At 47.6% G+C, this 15,340-nt stretch overlaps 1 protein-coding gene across 2 annotated transcripts in view; it reads right to left on the reverse strand.

Moving 5' to 3' along the window:
• SMPD4 (sphingomyelin phosphodiesterase 4) overlaps positions 1–15,340 on the reverse strand; it is a 67,216-nt gene that overhangs the window by 13,374 nt on the left and 38,502 nt on the right. For both annotated transcript variants that reach the window (XM_073563776.1, XM_073563775.1), the window contains 4 exons: positions 11,123–11,213; positions 10,815–10,918; positions 2,810–2,973; positions 2,505–2,710 (listed from right to left, as the gene is read on the reverse strand). In XM_073563776.1, coding sequence (XP_073419877.1) covers positions 2,505–2,710; positions 2,810–2,973; positions 10,815–10,918; positions 11,123–11,213 — 565 coding nt within the window. The remainder of the gene's footprint in view (positions 1–2,504; positions 2,711–2,809; positions 2,974–10,814; positions 10,919–11,122; positions 11,214–15,340) is intronic.

Genomic DNA, 15,340 nt, shown 5'->3' on the forward strand with positions numbered 1-15,340 from the left:
AATATAAAGATTGTTAGTTTTATTAGTATTTCGTATTTTTCATTTCTTGTCTCTAACTATTCATCAATCCTCATTTATTTTTCCTCTTCTATTTTATTTTTGTGTGTTGTGTGATGACAGGCAGGGAGGTACTGTGCAGGCTCTAACTATGAGAGCTCCCGAGAAGCCAGCCATAATGATAAACTAATTACTAACTGCGCAAGCGCAGCCCGGATCGTCATAGTGACTGCGAGACCCTGCACATGGGGTAAGCAATGCAACTAAAAACAAACTATATAGAATATCTAATTGCAGGTAATAATTACCGTATATACTCGTGTATAAGCCAACCCCCTAAGTTTGCCACAAAAAAACCGGGAAAACTTATTGACTCGCGTATAAGCCTAGGGTGGAAAATGCAGCAGCTGCTGGTAAATTTCAAAGATAAAAATAGATACTAATAAAAGTAAAATTAATTAAGACATCAGTAGGTTAAATGTTTTTGAATATCCATATTGAATCAGGAGCCCCATATAATGCTCCATACAGTTCATGATGGCCCCATAAGATGCTCCATACAAAATACACCCCATATAATGCTGCACAAAGGTTAATAATGGCCCCATAAGATGCTCCATAGAATATGCCCCATATAATGCTCCATAAAGGTTATGGCTCCATAAGATGCTCCATAGATTATGCCCCCATAAGATGCTTCATAGATTATTCCCCCATAAAATGCTCCATAGATTATGCCCCCATAAGATGCTCCATAGATTAGGCCCCCATAAAATGCTCCATAGATTATGCCCCCATATGGTGCTCCATAGAATATGCCCCCATATGCTGCCCCACAGACTATGCCCCCATGTGCTGCCCCACAGACTATGCCCCCATGTGCTGCCCCATAGAATATGCCCCCATATGCTGCCCCACAGACTATGCCCCCATATGCTGCCGCATAGACTATGCCCCCATATGCTGCTCCATAGAATATGCCCCCATATGCTGCCCTCATAAAATGCTCCATATATTATGTCCCCATATGCTACTGCTGCAAAAAAAAATGCCTTATTCACCTCTCCTGCTCAGGAACTCACCTGTCTGGGGGTCATTGCTGCTCACCGCTGTTTGCCATGTCGTCTGTCAGTGACGTTCAGGCAGCAGAGGGCACGGCGCGCACTAACCACGTCACCGCGCCCCCTGCTGCCTAAATGTCACAGACAGAGGATGCAGCAGACAGCGGTGAGCAGCGATGGACACCCCGGACAGGTGAATATCGCTATACTTACCTCCCCTGGCGCGGTCTCTGCAGCGGCAGCACCGCTTCTCCACGGTCTCCCTTCCTGCCTTCAGCGGTCACGTGGTACCGCTCATTACACTCATGAATATGCGCATATTCATGAGTTTAATGAGCGGTACCATGTGACCGCTGAAGGCAGGAAGGGAGACCGTGGAGAAGCGGGGGGCTGCTGAGACCGCGCCAGGGGTCCCCGCTCCCCCGCCGACCCCCAGGTATATGACTCGTATATAAGCTGAGAGGGGGACTTTCAGCCCAAAAAAATGGGCTGAAAATCTCGGCTTATACACGAGTATATACGGTATTATCAATATTACACCTAGTACATATTGAAATAAGGTCGAGATGGGAATACCCTTTATTTATTTAATGTGTTGACTACAACTATCATCAGCATCGCCTGGTCTGATCCCACAGAGAGCAATCTAGGATGATAAGAATTGTAGTCAGCACCTGGGAAAAGCGCAAACTGTATTGCTTTTCCCAGCCGCCGGTATGTGTCCCCCAGATGACACATTGCTGTCATGCGTGTCATCAGTGTGTATGTGTGTGGGACGTATTGCTGATGGAAAAAAACTGACATATCTACATGGGCATAAGGACACACGGTCTGTGTGAACACGCTGACATGTGCACAGACCCATAGATTTGAATGGGTGTATATGTGTAAGTGTCTCCAGCACGTGTGAAAGCCACGCATACTGAAGACACTTATATGTATGAAGGGCGTCTTAAAAAGGATTTTACGGTTTCAGGTGCTGTTTGTTTGTGCCTTGAGGCTTTGGACAAGTTGGCGGAAAAACTGTTCAGAACTGCTAAGCTCAGTAACTTAGTGCAGCGCTGTCGACATAACGTCAGCACTTCAGTCAATAAGACACCAGGAACAGTGGTGGACTCTGTGCTGGACCCGGGGAGGGTGAGTAAAGCTTAGTTATTTTTTTTTAAACATACTGCACCTGGGGACAAGGGTTTTCGGCAACCAAAAAATCCTGTTCAATAGTCATACCATCATGAAAAATACTAAAAACTCTTACCCACCCTCCCCAGGTCCCATCCCTCATCTCTGCCACTGCACTGGTGATTATTTACAAGCTGCAGAGGTGACCTACCATGAACAGCACTGCAGCCAATCACTGGTCTTAACAGCCTGTGCAGTTTTCATTGGCAAAGCTGCTGCGCTCAGTGATTGGCTGCAGTTGTGTCTGATCCATAACACTACACTTACCACATTTCTTGTCTCACTACCAAACATTTGTGTGTACTGGAAATCCTGCCCCTCCAGGCTGTACACATGACTCTTGATCCTGAAAGCAGCATCTGTAATCGGTGGCTGCCAAGATGAAAGGAAGCTTCCACCAAGGTTGGGGGACATAAGAAGTCGGTGCTGCCGATGGGGCATAACAGGTTCTGGTTCTAGCAGCAATTGCTCGCCTGTAACGATTGTGAATGAATGCTTAATATATGTACAGCTGATGACAAGCACATCTCACACTACACATCTCACACTAAAAGGAAGGTTTTATTTTTTACCTTTCTGGATCATCTCTGTTAGGTTGGGTTGGGAGAAAACCTTTGCTACTCTGAAGAGCATTAGTGCATTCTTGGGGCTGACAAGGTCACTACGAATGGCGCGGTTCAAATAACGGAGGAAGAGCTTGGTGTACATCAGCAAGTTTTCCTGCACAAATGGAGCCCTATTGGTAGAGAACAGATGTATAATGGTATTTGTACTGTACTTATAAAATGTTTATGCATAACAATTTTGAATTAAAATGAGGTAGTCATGTCTGATAATGCTATTAACCTGCAGATATAGGGTTACTCTCCAACCTAAGGCTATGTTTACACATTGTGTTTTAGCTGTGGTTTTTAAGCTGCGTTTTACACCAGCGAAGTCTATAAGATTTCACAAATTCCTGATTTGGAAAACTGCAGCATGTCACTTTTGTTGTTTTTTTTCCAGCGTATTATGCTGCGTTTTTGGTGCAAAAACATAAGTTAAATCATGCTTTTTTTGTGCAACTAAATATTATCAATATGCACAAGAAACAATAAAACCACAGCAAAAAAACGCAACGTGTGAACATAGCCTAATAGTGTTATTGAGGTCCCCAAATGCAGTACTGAAAGTGAAAAACCGTGAAAAAGTCATAGTTACTCACCGGTTAACGGTATTTTTCGGAGTCCATGACAGCACCACCTGAGAGAGGGGATCCGCCCTTTAGGAACAGGAAATCCTACAGATACATAAGGGCGGCACCTCTCCCACACATCAGTTGATTTACAGAGCACAAAGAGGACCACCAAGGTTAATAGCATAATTTATGTACAATACTTTACACAAGTATTCTTTACCAGTGTATATATAAGAGGAAGAAGTGCACACCCATATTAAACTAAAGGGAGGGTATATACGGGTGCTGTCATGGACTCCGAAAAATACTGTTAACCGGTGAGTAACTACGACTTTATTCGGTCGTCCATGACAGCACCACCTGAGAGAAATACAGAGAGTAATAATTACTTTAGGGAGGGACTACAGCCTGCAGAACCCTGACACCAAAGGACAGGTCTGAGGAAGCACCCAGGTCTAGTCTATAATGGTTGTAAAAGGTGCTCGGAGAGGACCAAGTAGCTGCCTTACATATTTGGTCGATCGAGACTTCCGATCTCTCTGCCCACGAGGTTGCCATGGCCCTGGTGGAATGCGCCCTCAGCTTGCCAGGAGCCGGTTTGCCCTTTGAGGTGTATGCTAATGAAATGGCCTCCATAATCCACCTCGCTAGCGAGCTTTTTGAAGCCCTAAGGCCCTTTCTAGTGCCCTGATAGGAGATAAACAAGGCATTATCTTTTTTCCAGGGGTCGGTAACTGCCAGGTACTCTAGGAGACATCTCCTAACGTCTAGAGTGTGTAGTTTCCTTTCCTTATCGTTCGTGGGATTAGGGAGGAAGGATGGAAGGACTATCTCCTGAGTTCTATGGAAACTGGAGGCTACTGTAGGCAGGTATGCTGGATCGGGTGTAAGAATTACCCTGTCGTCCCTGAACTGTATGTAAGGAGAAAGTCTAGATAACGCAAGGATGTCACTTACTCTACGAGCTGAAGTCAACGCTACCAGAAGAGCCACTTTAAGAGACAGTTTTTTTGTGGAGACTGATGAGATAGGCTCAAACGGGGTCTCCGTGATGGCCGTGAGGACTAGGTTTAGATCCCCATGACATAAATTTCTTACTACCGGTCTGGACCTGCCTGTTGCCTTAATAAACCTATTGATCCAATAGTTACTGGCGATGTTGCAGTTAAAAAGGGCCCCTAAGGCTGACACCTGTACTTTAAGGGTGCTGGTGGAAAGCCCCATGTCCAGACCTCTTTGTAAGAATTCTAGGATCTGCGCTATTGGTGTGGACTGCCCAGCTACTACCCTGAAGGAATCCTAACGTAGATTTTGGTTGTAATTGGTTTTCTGCTTTTGAGCAGGGTGTTAATTAGGGCTGGGGAGAAACCTTTCTCCTTTAGTAGTGACCGCTCAAAATCCACGCCGTCAGATGTAGGCCAGCCACCTGAGGACGGTGAACTGGGCCCTGGGATAGGAGATTTGGGATGTTTGGTAGGACCCATGGGTCGGACACCTACATGGTCCTGAGGCATGAGAACCGTGCCCTCCTGGGCCAAAACGTAGCGATCAATATAATCCTCGCCTTGTCCTTCCTGACTTTCCTCATCACCAGGGGTAGTAGAGACAGGGGAGGGAAGGCGTATGCTAGCCCGAAGTCCCATTTGATCAGAAGAGCATCTACTGCCAGCGGCTTTTCTCTGGGATTTAGAGAGCAAAACTGAGGCACCTTCCTGTTCTCTCTGGTGGCAAAGAGGTCCACTTCTGGCTGCCCCCATTTTTGTACGATCAGGTCGAAGATGGAGGTTTTTAAGGACCATTCCCCTTGTCTTAGAAGGTTGCGGCTTAGGAAGTCCGCTGTGATGTTTTCTCTTCCTTTTATGTGCAGAGCTGTTAAAGACAGAAGATGTTGCTCTGCCAATTGAAACAGCCGCTCTGCTACCGTCATCAGGGGTCTGGAACGAGTCCCACCTTGGTGGTTGATGTAAGCCACGGTGACTTGATTGTCGTAGAATATTCGAACATGGTGACCCTGTAGATACACAAGAAGGTTTTTAACTGCCTGCTCTACGGCTGTTAGCTCTTTCAGGTTGGAGGACATTTCCAACTGATGGTAATCCCATAGGTCCTGGATTAAGAGCTCCCCCATGTGGGCCCCCGACCCGTAGGGCTTGCGCCTGTGGTGACTACCCGGGTTACGTTATATTCCCAGGGCACCCCTCTGGCTAGATTGTTTTCGTCTAGCCACCAATCAAGGGATTTTATAGCATGTTGGGACAAAGTCAACTGGCCTTCTAGATAACCGCCCAGGATTTTTTGATGACGTAAAACCTCGCCCTGTAGCACCCTTGTATGGAACTGGGCCCACCGGACCGCGGGGATGCAGGACGAGAGAGAACCTAGGAGGGACACTGCCTTCCTAAGAGACATGTTGGGGTTATTGGAGGCGTTCAAGACCTGATGACGTAGGCAAACTAGTTTTTCGGGTGGAAGACGACACTCCTGATTCTGCGAATCTAGGATTAGGCCCAAGAACTGCTGAACTTTCATAGGCTGTAGACGGGACTTCTTAATGTTTAGTAGCCACCCTAACTGTTACAGAGCTGATTTTGCTTTTTGCAATTGATCCAGACAATGGTCTGCTGTTCTGCCTACAATAAGGAAGTCATCCAGGTAGGGGATTACCAGGATGTCTGCTTCTCATAGATGGGCCATAACCTCCGCTATAACTTTAGTGAACACTCGGGGGGCGACGGCTATACCAAAGGGAAGGGCGACATATTGGAAATGCTGTACCGACCCCTCTAAATGAACCGCTACTCTGAGAAACGCTGATGAGACGCAAGGATGGGTATATGGTAGTAGGCGTCTTTTAAATCCAACACCACCATAAAGCAGTTTTCAAACAGTAACTTTATTGTGGAATTAATCGTTTCCATTTTAACCCCTTAACGACCAGGGGTATTTTTGGTTTTACATTTTCATTTTTCCCTCCCCTTCTTTCCAGAGCCATAACTTTTTTAATTTTCCGTTTATATGGCCATGTGAGGGCTTATTTTTTGCGGGACGAGTTGTACTTTTAAATGACATCATTGGTTTTACCATATCGTGTACTCGAAAACGGGAAAAAAATTCCAAGTGCGGTGAAATTGCAAAAAAAGTGCAATCCCACACTTGTTTTTTGCTTGGCTTTTTTGTTAGGTTCACTAGATGCTAAATCTGACCTACCATTATGATTCTCCAGGTCATTACGAGTTCATAGACACCAAACATGTCTATGTCCTCTTTTATCTAAGTGGTGAAAAAAAATTCCAAAGTTTGCTAAAAAAAAAAAAATTTGCGCAATTTTCCGAGACCCGTAGCGTCTCCATTTTTCATGATCTGGGGTCGGGTGAGGGCTTATTTTTTCCGTGCCGGACTGACGTTTTTAATGACACCACTTTTGTGCAGATACGTTCTTTTGATCGCCCGTTATTGCATTTTAATGCAATGTCTTGGTGATCAAAAAAACGTAATTCTGGCGTTTTGAATTTTTTTCTCGCTACGCCGTTTAGCGATCGGGTTAATGCTTTTTTTATTGATAGATCGGGCGATTCTGAATGCGGCGATACCTAATATGTGTATGTGGGATTTTTTTTTTACTGTTTTATTTTGATTAGGGCGAAAAGGGGGGTGATTTGAACTTTTAGGTTTTTTTAATTTTTTTTTATTTTTAAACATTTTTTTTTTTTTACTTTTGGCATGCTTCAATAGCCTCCATAGGAGGCTAGAAGCATGCGCAACCCGATTGGCTCTGCTACATATGGGCGATGAGCAGATCGCCCATATGTAGCAGATTTACTGCTGTGCTTTCAGCGCCGCCCACCGGGTGGCGCTGAAAGCCTTATGCCTGGAACAACCATAGAGGTCTCATAGAGACCTCTGGTTGTCCAGGCAACGTGACGCCGACCCCCCGATCACGTGACGGGGGTCGGCGATGACGTAATTTCCGGCCCGGCGGCCGGAAATTCTATTTAAATGCCCACTGTCAGCTTTGACAGCGGCATTTAACTAGTTAATAGGCGCGGGCGGACGGCGATTCCGCTCGCGCCTATTGCGGGCACATGTCAGCTGTTCATAACAGCTGACATGTCCCGGCTTTGATGCGGGCTCAGCGCCGGAGCCCTCATCAAAGCAGGAGAAATGTCTGATGACGGACTGTGTCCGTCATTGAACATTAAGGGGTTAAATGGCCAAATGATCAGGTATCTATTGAGTGCCTTCAGGTTGATTATGGTCCTGTAAGAACTATCCGGTTTCTGGACCAAAAATAGAGAGGAGTAGAAGCCTTCGCCCTTCTCTGCCTCTGGTACCTTTATCAGTACTTTTTTATGGCATAAGTCATGGATTTCAGTCTCTAGGGCAGCCTGTTCCGACAGGGAAGACCTGAGGGGGGTGACCTTAAAACTGTTCCGGGGGGCACAGGAAAATTCTAGCCTTAGACCTGAGGCTACCAACCCCAGAATCCAGTTACTGTTTGAGATCAGTGACCAGGCTTGGTAGAAGGCCGATAGTCTACCTCCCACCGGAGCCGCTCGTCATTGGGGAGGTTTCTTGGTCTCACGGGATGCTTCCTGGCATCCCCCTCCAAACATAAACCCGGTACCTTTTTTCTTTTTATCTTCCCATCTGCCCCGGTCTCTGGATGATCTTCTACGGAAAAATCTTTTCCTAGCGAAGTGACGTCTATAGGAAGGGGTGGGCAGGGAAGGGAATTTTTTATTGTCGCCGGCTTTCTCCAGGAGTTCATCTAGGACTGGACCGAATAGATATTCCCCCTCCCCCGGGATGGAGCAATGCCGGGATCTGGCCTGGATATCCCCGGGCCAGCACTTCAGCCATATAGCCCTTTGGGCTGCATTGATAGACCTGCGGCTTTGGCTGCCATTCTTGCAGAATCTGCCGAAGCGTCGGCTAAAAAGGCTGCCGCATTCTGGATGGTAGGTAGGGTCTTCAAAATAGATTCTCTCGAGGCTCTGTCCTCTAATTGTGATTCCGGCTGGTCCAGCCAGACCATCATAGATCTGGCTGTGCAGGTAGCCGCTACTGCCGGCCTCAGGGCGCCAGCTGACATTTCCCATGTCCCTTTCAGGTAGGAGTCTGCCTTTTTATCTAGTGGATCTTTTAAGGAAGCCATGTTGTCAAAAGGAATAGCGGATTTTTTGGACGCTTTAGCCACTGCTGTGTCCAATTTCGGGGCTTTGTCCCATTTGTTCACCAAGGGGTCCTCAAAGGGATACTGTCGCTTAAAAGCCGGTGGTAGGGAGCCTTTTCTTTCTGGTTTCTTCCATTCCCTATTGATCAGGTTTTGGACCTTGTCGTTTAACAGGAACGATTTACGTTTCCTGGGGTCTAAACCGCCGAACATTAGGTCCTGCGCTGACCGTTCTGGTTTTGCATCTGTTACCCCCATGGTGGCCCTAACTGCCTTGACTAATTTATCCACTTGTTCTATACCCAAGCAGAAACGACTGGCGTCCTCTGAAGAGGATGCAGACGAGGAGGTCTAGGGCTCTGAGGAATCTTCATTTCCTCTAGGGTCAGCTGAGGAATCCGACCCTGAGAAACTTGCTCTCTTTCTTTTCTTAGATGACTCCCCCTGGGATACAGACTTTAGAGCTTTAACTTCCGTCCTGATAATTTCCCTTAGACTCGTAGCGAAGTCAGGGGTTTCTTCCGCCACCTGTAGGAGTGGGGAAAGGGTAAAGAAGTATGTATGGTAATTTTTTGGGGACTACTCCCCCCTTTTTTTTTTTACCGTCTGCCGTATACATGACTGGCACAGTTTTTTAGGGTAGGCGTCCGGGAAGGGGAAATTGCAAAGGGCGCACTCCCTGTTTTTCGCTTTATCAGCGCACTTCTTCCCCTATAGGAGAAAAAAACATAAGGGAACACTGCATCAGGGCACATTCACGAAGATCTCTTACCCTGAGCAGAATGCGTAGGTACCGGATCACGGGGGGGGGTTTTGGGGGGCGAGGCGAGCTGGATCCTTCGGCCTGGAGGAACTTCTGTGGCCGGATTGTCCAGTTCGTTTTTTCCTTTGCTGGCAGCTTGTCTGGGACTTCTCTGAGGTACGTTCCTCTTCTCGGTCCAGCTGGGTCACGGGAGCTTCTGGCTCATCCATTGCTGCACTGCACATGAGCTAAAGCAGCCCTGCAGCGATTCTGTGCCCTTTTCATCCTCCCCCCAGAAATCCGGGTTAGCAGGTGTCATGGCCAGGGGCTAGTTTCCCCCCCTCCCGAGACGTGCATGGACTCCACCCCCTGTGCCTCGCCCCCCCGCCGCTATGCCGGCACCGCCGCGCTTGGCGACGCACAGAGGAGAAAAGCCGGCCGGCATCTGACTTCCGGCCCCGCGTCACTTCCGGCCTCCGTGAACGTGCGGGGGCGCTCAGGCTGCCAGCGACACGGCGCCGCCCGACCAGACACGGCGGTCACCCCGCTACGGCAGCCGACCCCAGACCGCGACCAGGACCGCGGGGTGACCACACAAGGAGGGCCAGGGATCGGGGTCCGGGGGGAATTTCTATGTACCTGCCGGCGCCGGCCCTGGAGACGGGCATCCACCGGACCCCACTCCCACCTGCTCCGCACACCGTCATGGAACCCTGCCCGGGCCCATCGTGGCGCATCCAGGGGACCCCGCACTGCCCGAGGTAGGAGACCCCCGCTACCTGAGTCGGACAGCCGGCCTGGGGATTCCTCGTCCATGATAGTAAGATCTGTAGGGAATCCTGTCCTCCAGGAACAGGAAACCAACTCATGCGTGGGAGAGGTGCTGCCCTTATGTATCTGTAGGATTTCCTGTTCCTGAAGGGCGGATCCCCTCTCTCAGGTGGTGCTGTCATGGTCGACTGAATAAATTAACTTTATTTCTCCAGGGAGACATCAGCTTTTAGTCATGCCAGGACAGCTACAGTCACCGCTCACTAGACTGTAAGCGATGGCTGTAATCACGGCCCGGCACATTCACTCAGCTCAGCAGTGCGAGGTACATATTTATTTACATAGAAATAAAATAACTAACTAATATGTATTTATTTTTATTTATTTTACTCATTTATATAGCGCCATTAATTCCACAGCGCTTTACAGACATCATTGCCACTGTCCACGATGGGGCTCACAATCTAAGTTCCCTATCAATATGTCTTTGAAGTGTGGAAACCCACGCAACATTGGGAGAACATACAAACTCCTTGCAGATGTTGTCCTTGGTGGGATTTGAACCCTGGACCCCAGCGCTGCAAGGATGCAGTGCTAACCACTAATATGCACAGAACAACTGTCTACTCCCGATATCGCATATTTATGGTATGGTCGTAAAGTGCCCTCCGCCGTGTACTCGGGCAGCCATCTGCATTGTCAGCATTTACTCACCATTTTTCTGAGACTGCACGGTTCTGTTCATTGCTGAGCGGTGAAGAAGATCTCTCAGGAACATATCTCCAGGGCTGCACATAACTCAGCCACATCTCCAGTACCTGCAAAGAGGACAGATTTTTCTTATGACCGACATACACAAAATTAAAATACAAAGAATAACCAGTGGGTTGATTTTGAAAACTCAACCCCCATAGGACACAGCCCTTTTTATTCAACTAATAAACTGGTTGTTTTGGGATTCATACAGCTGGTAACTGCACTCACTTTTAAAAATAACCTACATAATATTTCATTGTACATACCGCTCTGAAGGATGCATCCAGAGGCCAGTGACCAAAGCAATGTTGCAGAAAGATGTACAGCTTAGGCTGAATAAATCTAGGAATAACAACCCTAACAAGAAAGGGGAAAAACATGAACAAATATACACACCCCTAAGTTTGGGGGATGGAAATTAGGAAAAAAAAATGCTTTTTTTTTTTTTTTTTTTTTTAAAATAAAATGTTGCGTGTTATAATCTGTTTGTGTGATAGCTTATCTGGGGAGAAGCGATGGTGGAGCGGGGTCCCAGGTTGCAGAGGCAGGAGATGCCGTGGGCACCAGGCTAGTAGGACAAGGTGTTAGGCGGAAGCAGGAGTCAGGCCACGGCTGTGGGCCCCAGGCTACTATGACAAAGTGTTCAGTGGTGCGGGGGCTCTGCCGACATTTTGTGATAGTCCGGAGCCCCGTACCTTCCATACTTTCTAATGTGGCACAGGAGCAATTGAGATCTCAGGAACACAAATTTCAATTTACACATGCGTCGTCTCGTCTTTTCCAGGAGTTGGCCGCATAGAAGAGCATGGAAAGTGCTCGGCTCCGGACTGTCACAAAATGTTGGCGGTGCCCCCACACACCTCGTCATACCAGCCTGGGGCAGCCATTGCCCGACTCCTGCCGCCACCAAAGCATCTGGTAGCAGAGATCCCCTGGGACCCTGCTCCACCGCAGCCACGATTCAGATTATAAGACGCACCCCCATTTTCACCCCCATTTTCCCCAAAAAATTTTTGGGAAAAAGTGCGTCTTATTATCGGAAAATATGGGTATTACTTACTGGTAATTTTTTTTTTTTCGAAACCTATGATGGCATCACGAGAGAGGGGATCCGCCCTTCAAGGACAGGAAACCTTCAAGATAAAAAGGGCATCTCCTCTCTCTGCATCAGTTGGTTTACAGAGCACTAGAGGAAACTCCCAGGTTAGTGTACACTCATAAATCATATACTTATATTCATATTCCTTCTTGACCACCAACACCCAAAGGGAGTGAATGAACAAAACAAAAGACTCACCGAGCGAACTAAGTGATTAGGGAAGGAATATAAGGGTGCCGTCATGGGTTGCGAAAAAACAAAACACATTACTGGTAAGTAATACCCGTGTTTTTCAGTCACCCACTACTGTTCCACGAGATAATTACAGAGACTTATATTATTAGGGAGGGACCACAGTCTGTTGAACCCTTCTCCCGAACATGTGTTTAGAGGAGGCCGATAGATCCAGCCTACAGTGTTTAAAGAAGGTTGCCGGGGAGGACCATGTGGCCACCTTACAGATCTGGTCGATGGAGGTGTCTGTTCTCTCCGCCCAGGATGCAACCACAGCTCTTGTGAAATGGGCCTTTAGAACTTCAGGAATTGCCCTACCTGCACTAACACAGGCTAACTTGATGACCTCTCTAACCTATCTCGATAATGTCTGCTTAGACACTCTAAAGCTATTTTTAGCCCCCTGGAAAGATACAAATAGGGCCCTTTGCTTCTTCCAGGGTTCTGTCACCTCTAGGTACCGCAGTAAGCACCTTCTGACATCCAGGGTGTGTAACCTCTCCTCCTTCTGATTGCTAGGGTTAGAACAAAAAGATGGCAATACTATCTCCTGTGTCCCATTTAACCTAGTAACTACTTTAGGGAGATATGCTGGGTCTAATCTTAAAATCACCCTGTCCTCCATGTAAGGGGGGTTCGCTGATAAAGCGTGTAAGTCGCCAATTCTACCGGCTGAAGTAAAGGCCCCGCCTCACTAAGCAATCTCTGTAGCGAGATCGTTGCTGAGTCACAACTTTTGTGACGTAACAGCGATCTCACCAGCGAGATCGCTGTGTGTGACAGCGATCAGCGAGTGGCCCCCCTGCTGGTATCGCTGATCGCTGGAAGAAACCTCTGGACATTTCTTTGGTCGCTGGTCTCCCGCTGGCCAGCACGCATCACTGTGTGTGACAGGCAAGAGACCAGCGATCAGGTGTAAAAAATAATAAAAAAAATAAAAAATATAGTTATTCTCACCTTCCGACGTCGCGTTCAGCCATCCTGCCTCTCTCCACGCTCCGGTCCCAGTGATCCTTTGCACGAATGACCGCGAGACTTTGTTATCCCTCGAGACCATGACATCTCGCGGTCATTCGTGCAAAGGATCACTGGGACCGGAGCGTGGAAAGAGGCAGGATGGCTGAACGGGATGTCGGAAGGTGAGAATAACTATATTTTTTATTTTGATTCTATTTTACAGCGATGGCCAGCGATGCCGGGCGCTCGGCATCGCTGTGCTGATCGCTGGTGAAGCTGTCTGTGTGACAGCTCACCAGCGATCACATAGCGACTTACTAGCGATCCTGACACCTTGAGATCGGTGTCGGGATCGCTAGTAAGTCGCTTAGTGTGACAGGGCCTTAAGAGCTAACAGAAGGGATGTTTTTAACTTGATTATTTCTTCTGAGACCAAATGCAACGGCTCAGAAGGGCTCTCTGTTAAGGCATTTAAGTTCAAATCCCATGGAGAGTCTCTACACGCAGGGACCGACTTTGCTCTACTACATGACCGAATAAACCTGGAGACCCATCTATTGCCTGCTAGGTCACAATTATACAGGGCTCCCAGGGCTGAGACTTGAACCTTAAGGGTACTCAGCGAAAGGTCCAATTCTAGCCCTTTCTGGAGAAACTCCAGTATAGATGTAATAGGAGCCTCCCCTTCTGGCTCTGTCCCTGAAAAGGATAAGAACTTTTTCCAAATTCCGCCATAGATCCTAGTGGTCACCGTCTTCCTGCTACTGAGTAGGGTAGAAATTAACCTCTTAAATTGACCTCTCATATTCCAGGCTGTTAAATGCAGCCCGGACATCTAAGGATGTAGGAAAGGCCCCTAGAACAGAAGATCTTGATCCTCCGGAAGGACCCATGGATCCGAAACAGACATCATCCTTAGCCAATAGAACCATGGCCTCTTCAGCCAGAAGAAAGCTATGAGATGACCCTTGCCTTGTCCTCTCGGATCTTCCTCAAGACAGCCGGGATGAGACACATCAGAGGAAAGGCATAGAATAGATGTGGGGTCCATTTCATCCTGAAAGCGTCCACCATTTTAAGATGGTCTCCAGAGAGCAAAATCTTCAAACTTTCTTGTTCTTGGAGGCAAAAAGGTCTACTCTTGGATGACACCACATATCTACGATCTTTTTGAACACATTGTCCTTCAGGGACCATTCCTCCCCCTGACTTAGTTGATTGTGACTTAGGAAGTCTGCCCTGACATTTTCTGTCCCTTTGATATGCAGGGCCGACAATGAGAGGAAGTATTTTTCTGCCTTTATAAACACTTGTTCTGCCACCACTATTAGATGACGGGAACGAGTACCTCCCTGGTGATTTACATAGGCTACCATAGTCTGGTTGTCGGAGAGTACTCTCACATGGTGGTCCCGCAGGAAGGGTAACAGTCCGTCAAATGCTTTGTCTACTGCCAAGAGTTCCCAGCTGGTTGAGGTGAATACCCTCTCCTCCTGCAACCAAGCCCCCTGTAGGTAGTGTTCGCCCATATGGGCTTTCCACCCCCAGAGACTGGCATTCATCGTGACTACATTGGATACGTCGGTTGCCCAAGGAACCCCCCTGGGTATCGCACTGATCTTTAGCCACCATCGGAGGAAATCAATCATTGACTCTGGAAGGCTCAGCTTCCTCTTTAACCGCCCCTGAAGGCGTATCTCGCCTTTACCACTGCAGGACTCGTGTGTGCAATAGCGCCCATTTTACTGCTGGTATACAGGCGGTCAGGGACCCTAACAAAGACATTGCTCTCCTGAGGGACAATTTTGGATCCGCCATAGCCGATGAGCCAAGTTTTGATACCTCTTTCCTTTTCCTCCGAAAGATGACATTCCTGATTTACCGAGTCAATAACTAGACCTGCGATGTTACTGGATGTAATCTGGATTTTATTTTTTATTCAGATGCCATCCTAGAGTCTCTAAAGAATGTCTGACCATCTCGACTCGTTCCTGACACTGGCGAAAGGAAGCCTCCACTTTCAGAAAATCATCCACATATGGAATGACTAGGCATTTCTTTCCCTGAGATGAGATGTTACCTCTGAAATCAATTATGCGAATATCCGGGGGCCTATTGCTAGGCCAAAGGGAAGAACCCTGCCATAGCCTAGTCACAATAATAAAAAGAAAGTGATAACCAGCCAAAATCGATA

This window comes from Dendrobates tinctorius, unplaced genomic scaffold (assembly GCF_039654945.1).
Source record: "Dendrobates tinctorius isolate UK_male_01 unplaced genomic scaffold, ASM3965494v1 ptg000397l, whole genome shotgun sequence".
In the NCBI taxonomy this organism is placed as follows: Eukaryota; Metazoa; Chordata; class Amphibia; order Anura; family Dendrobatidae; genus Dendrobates; species Dendrobates tinctorius.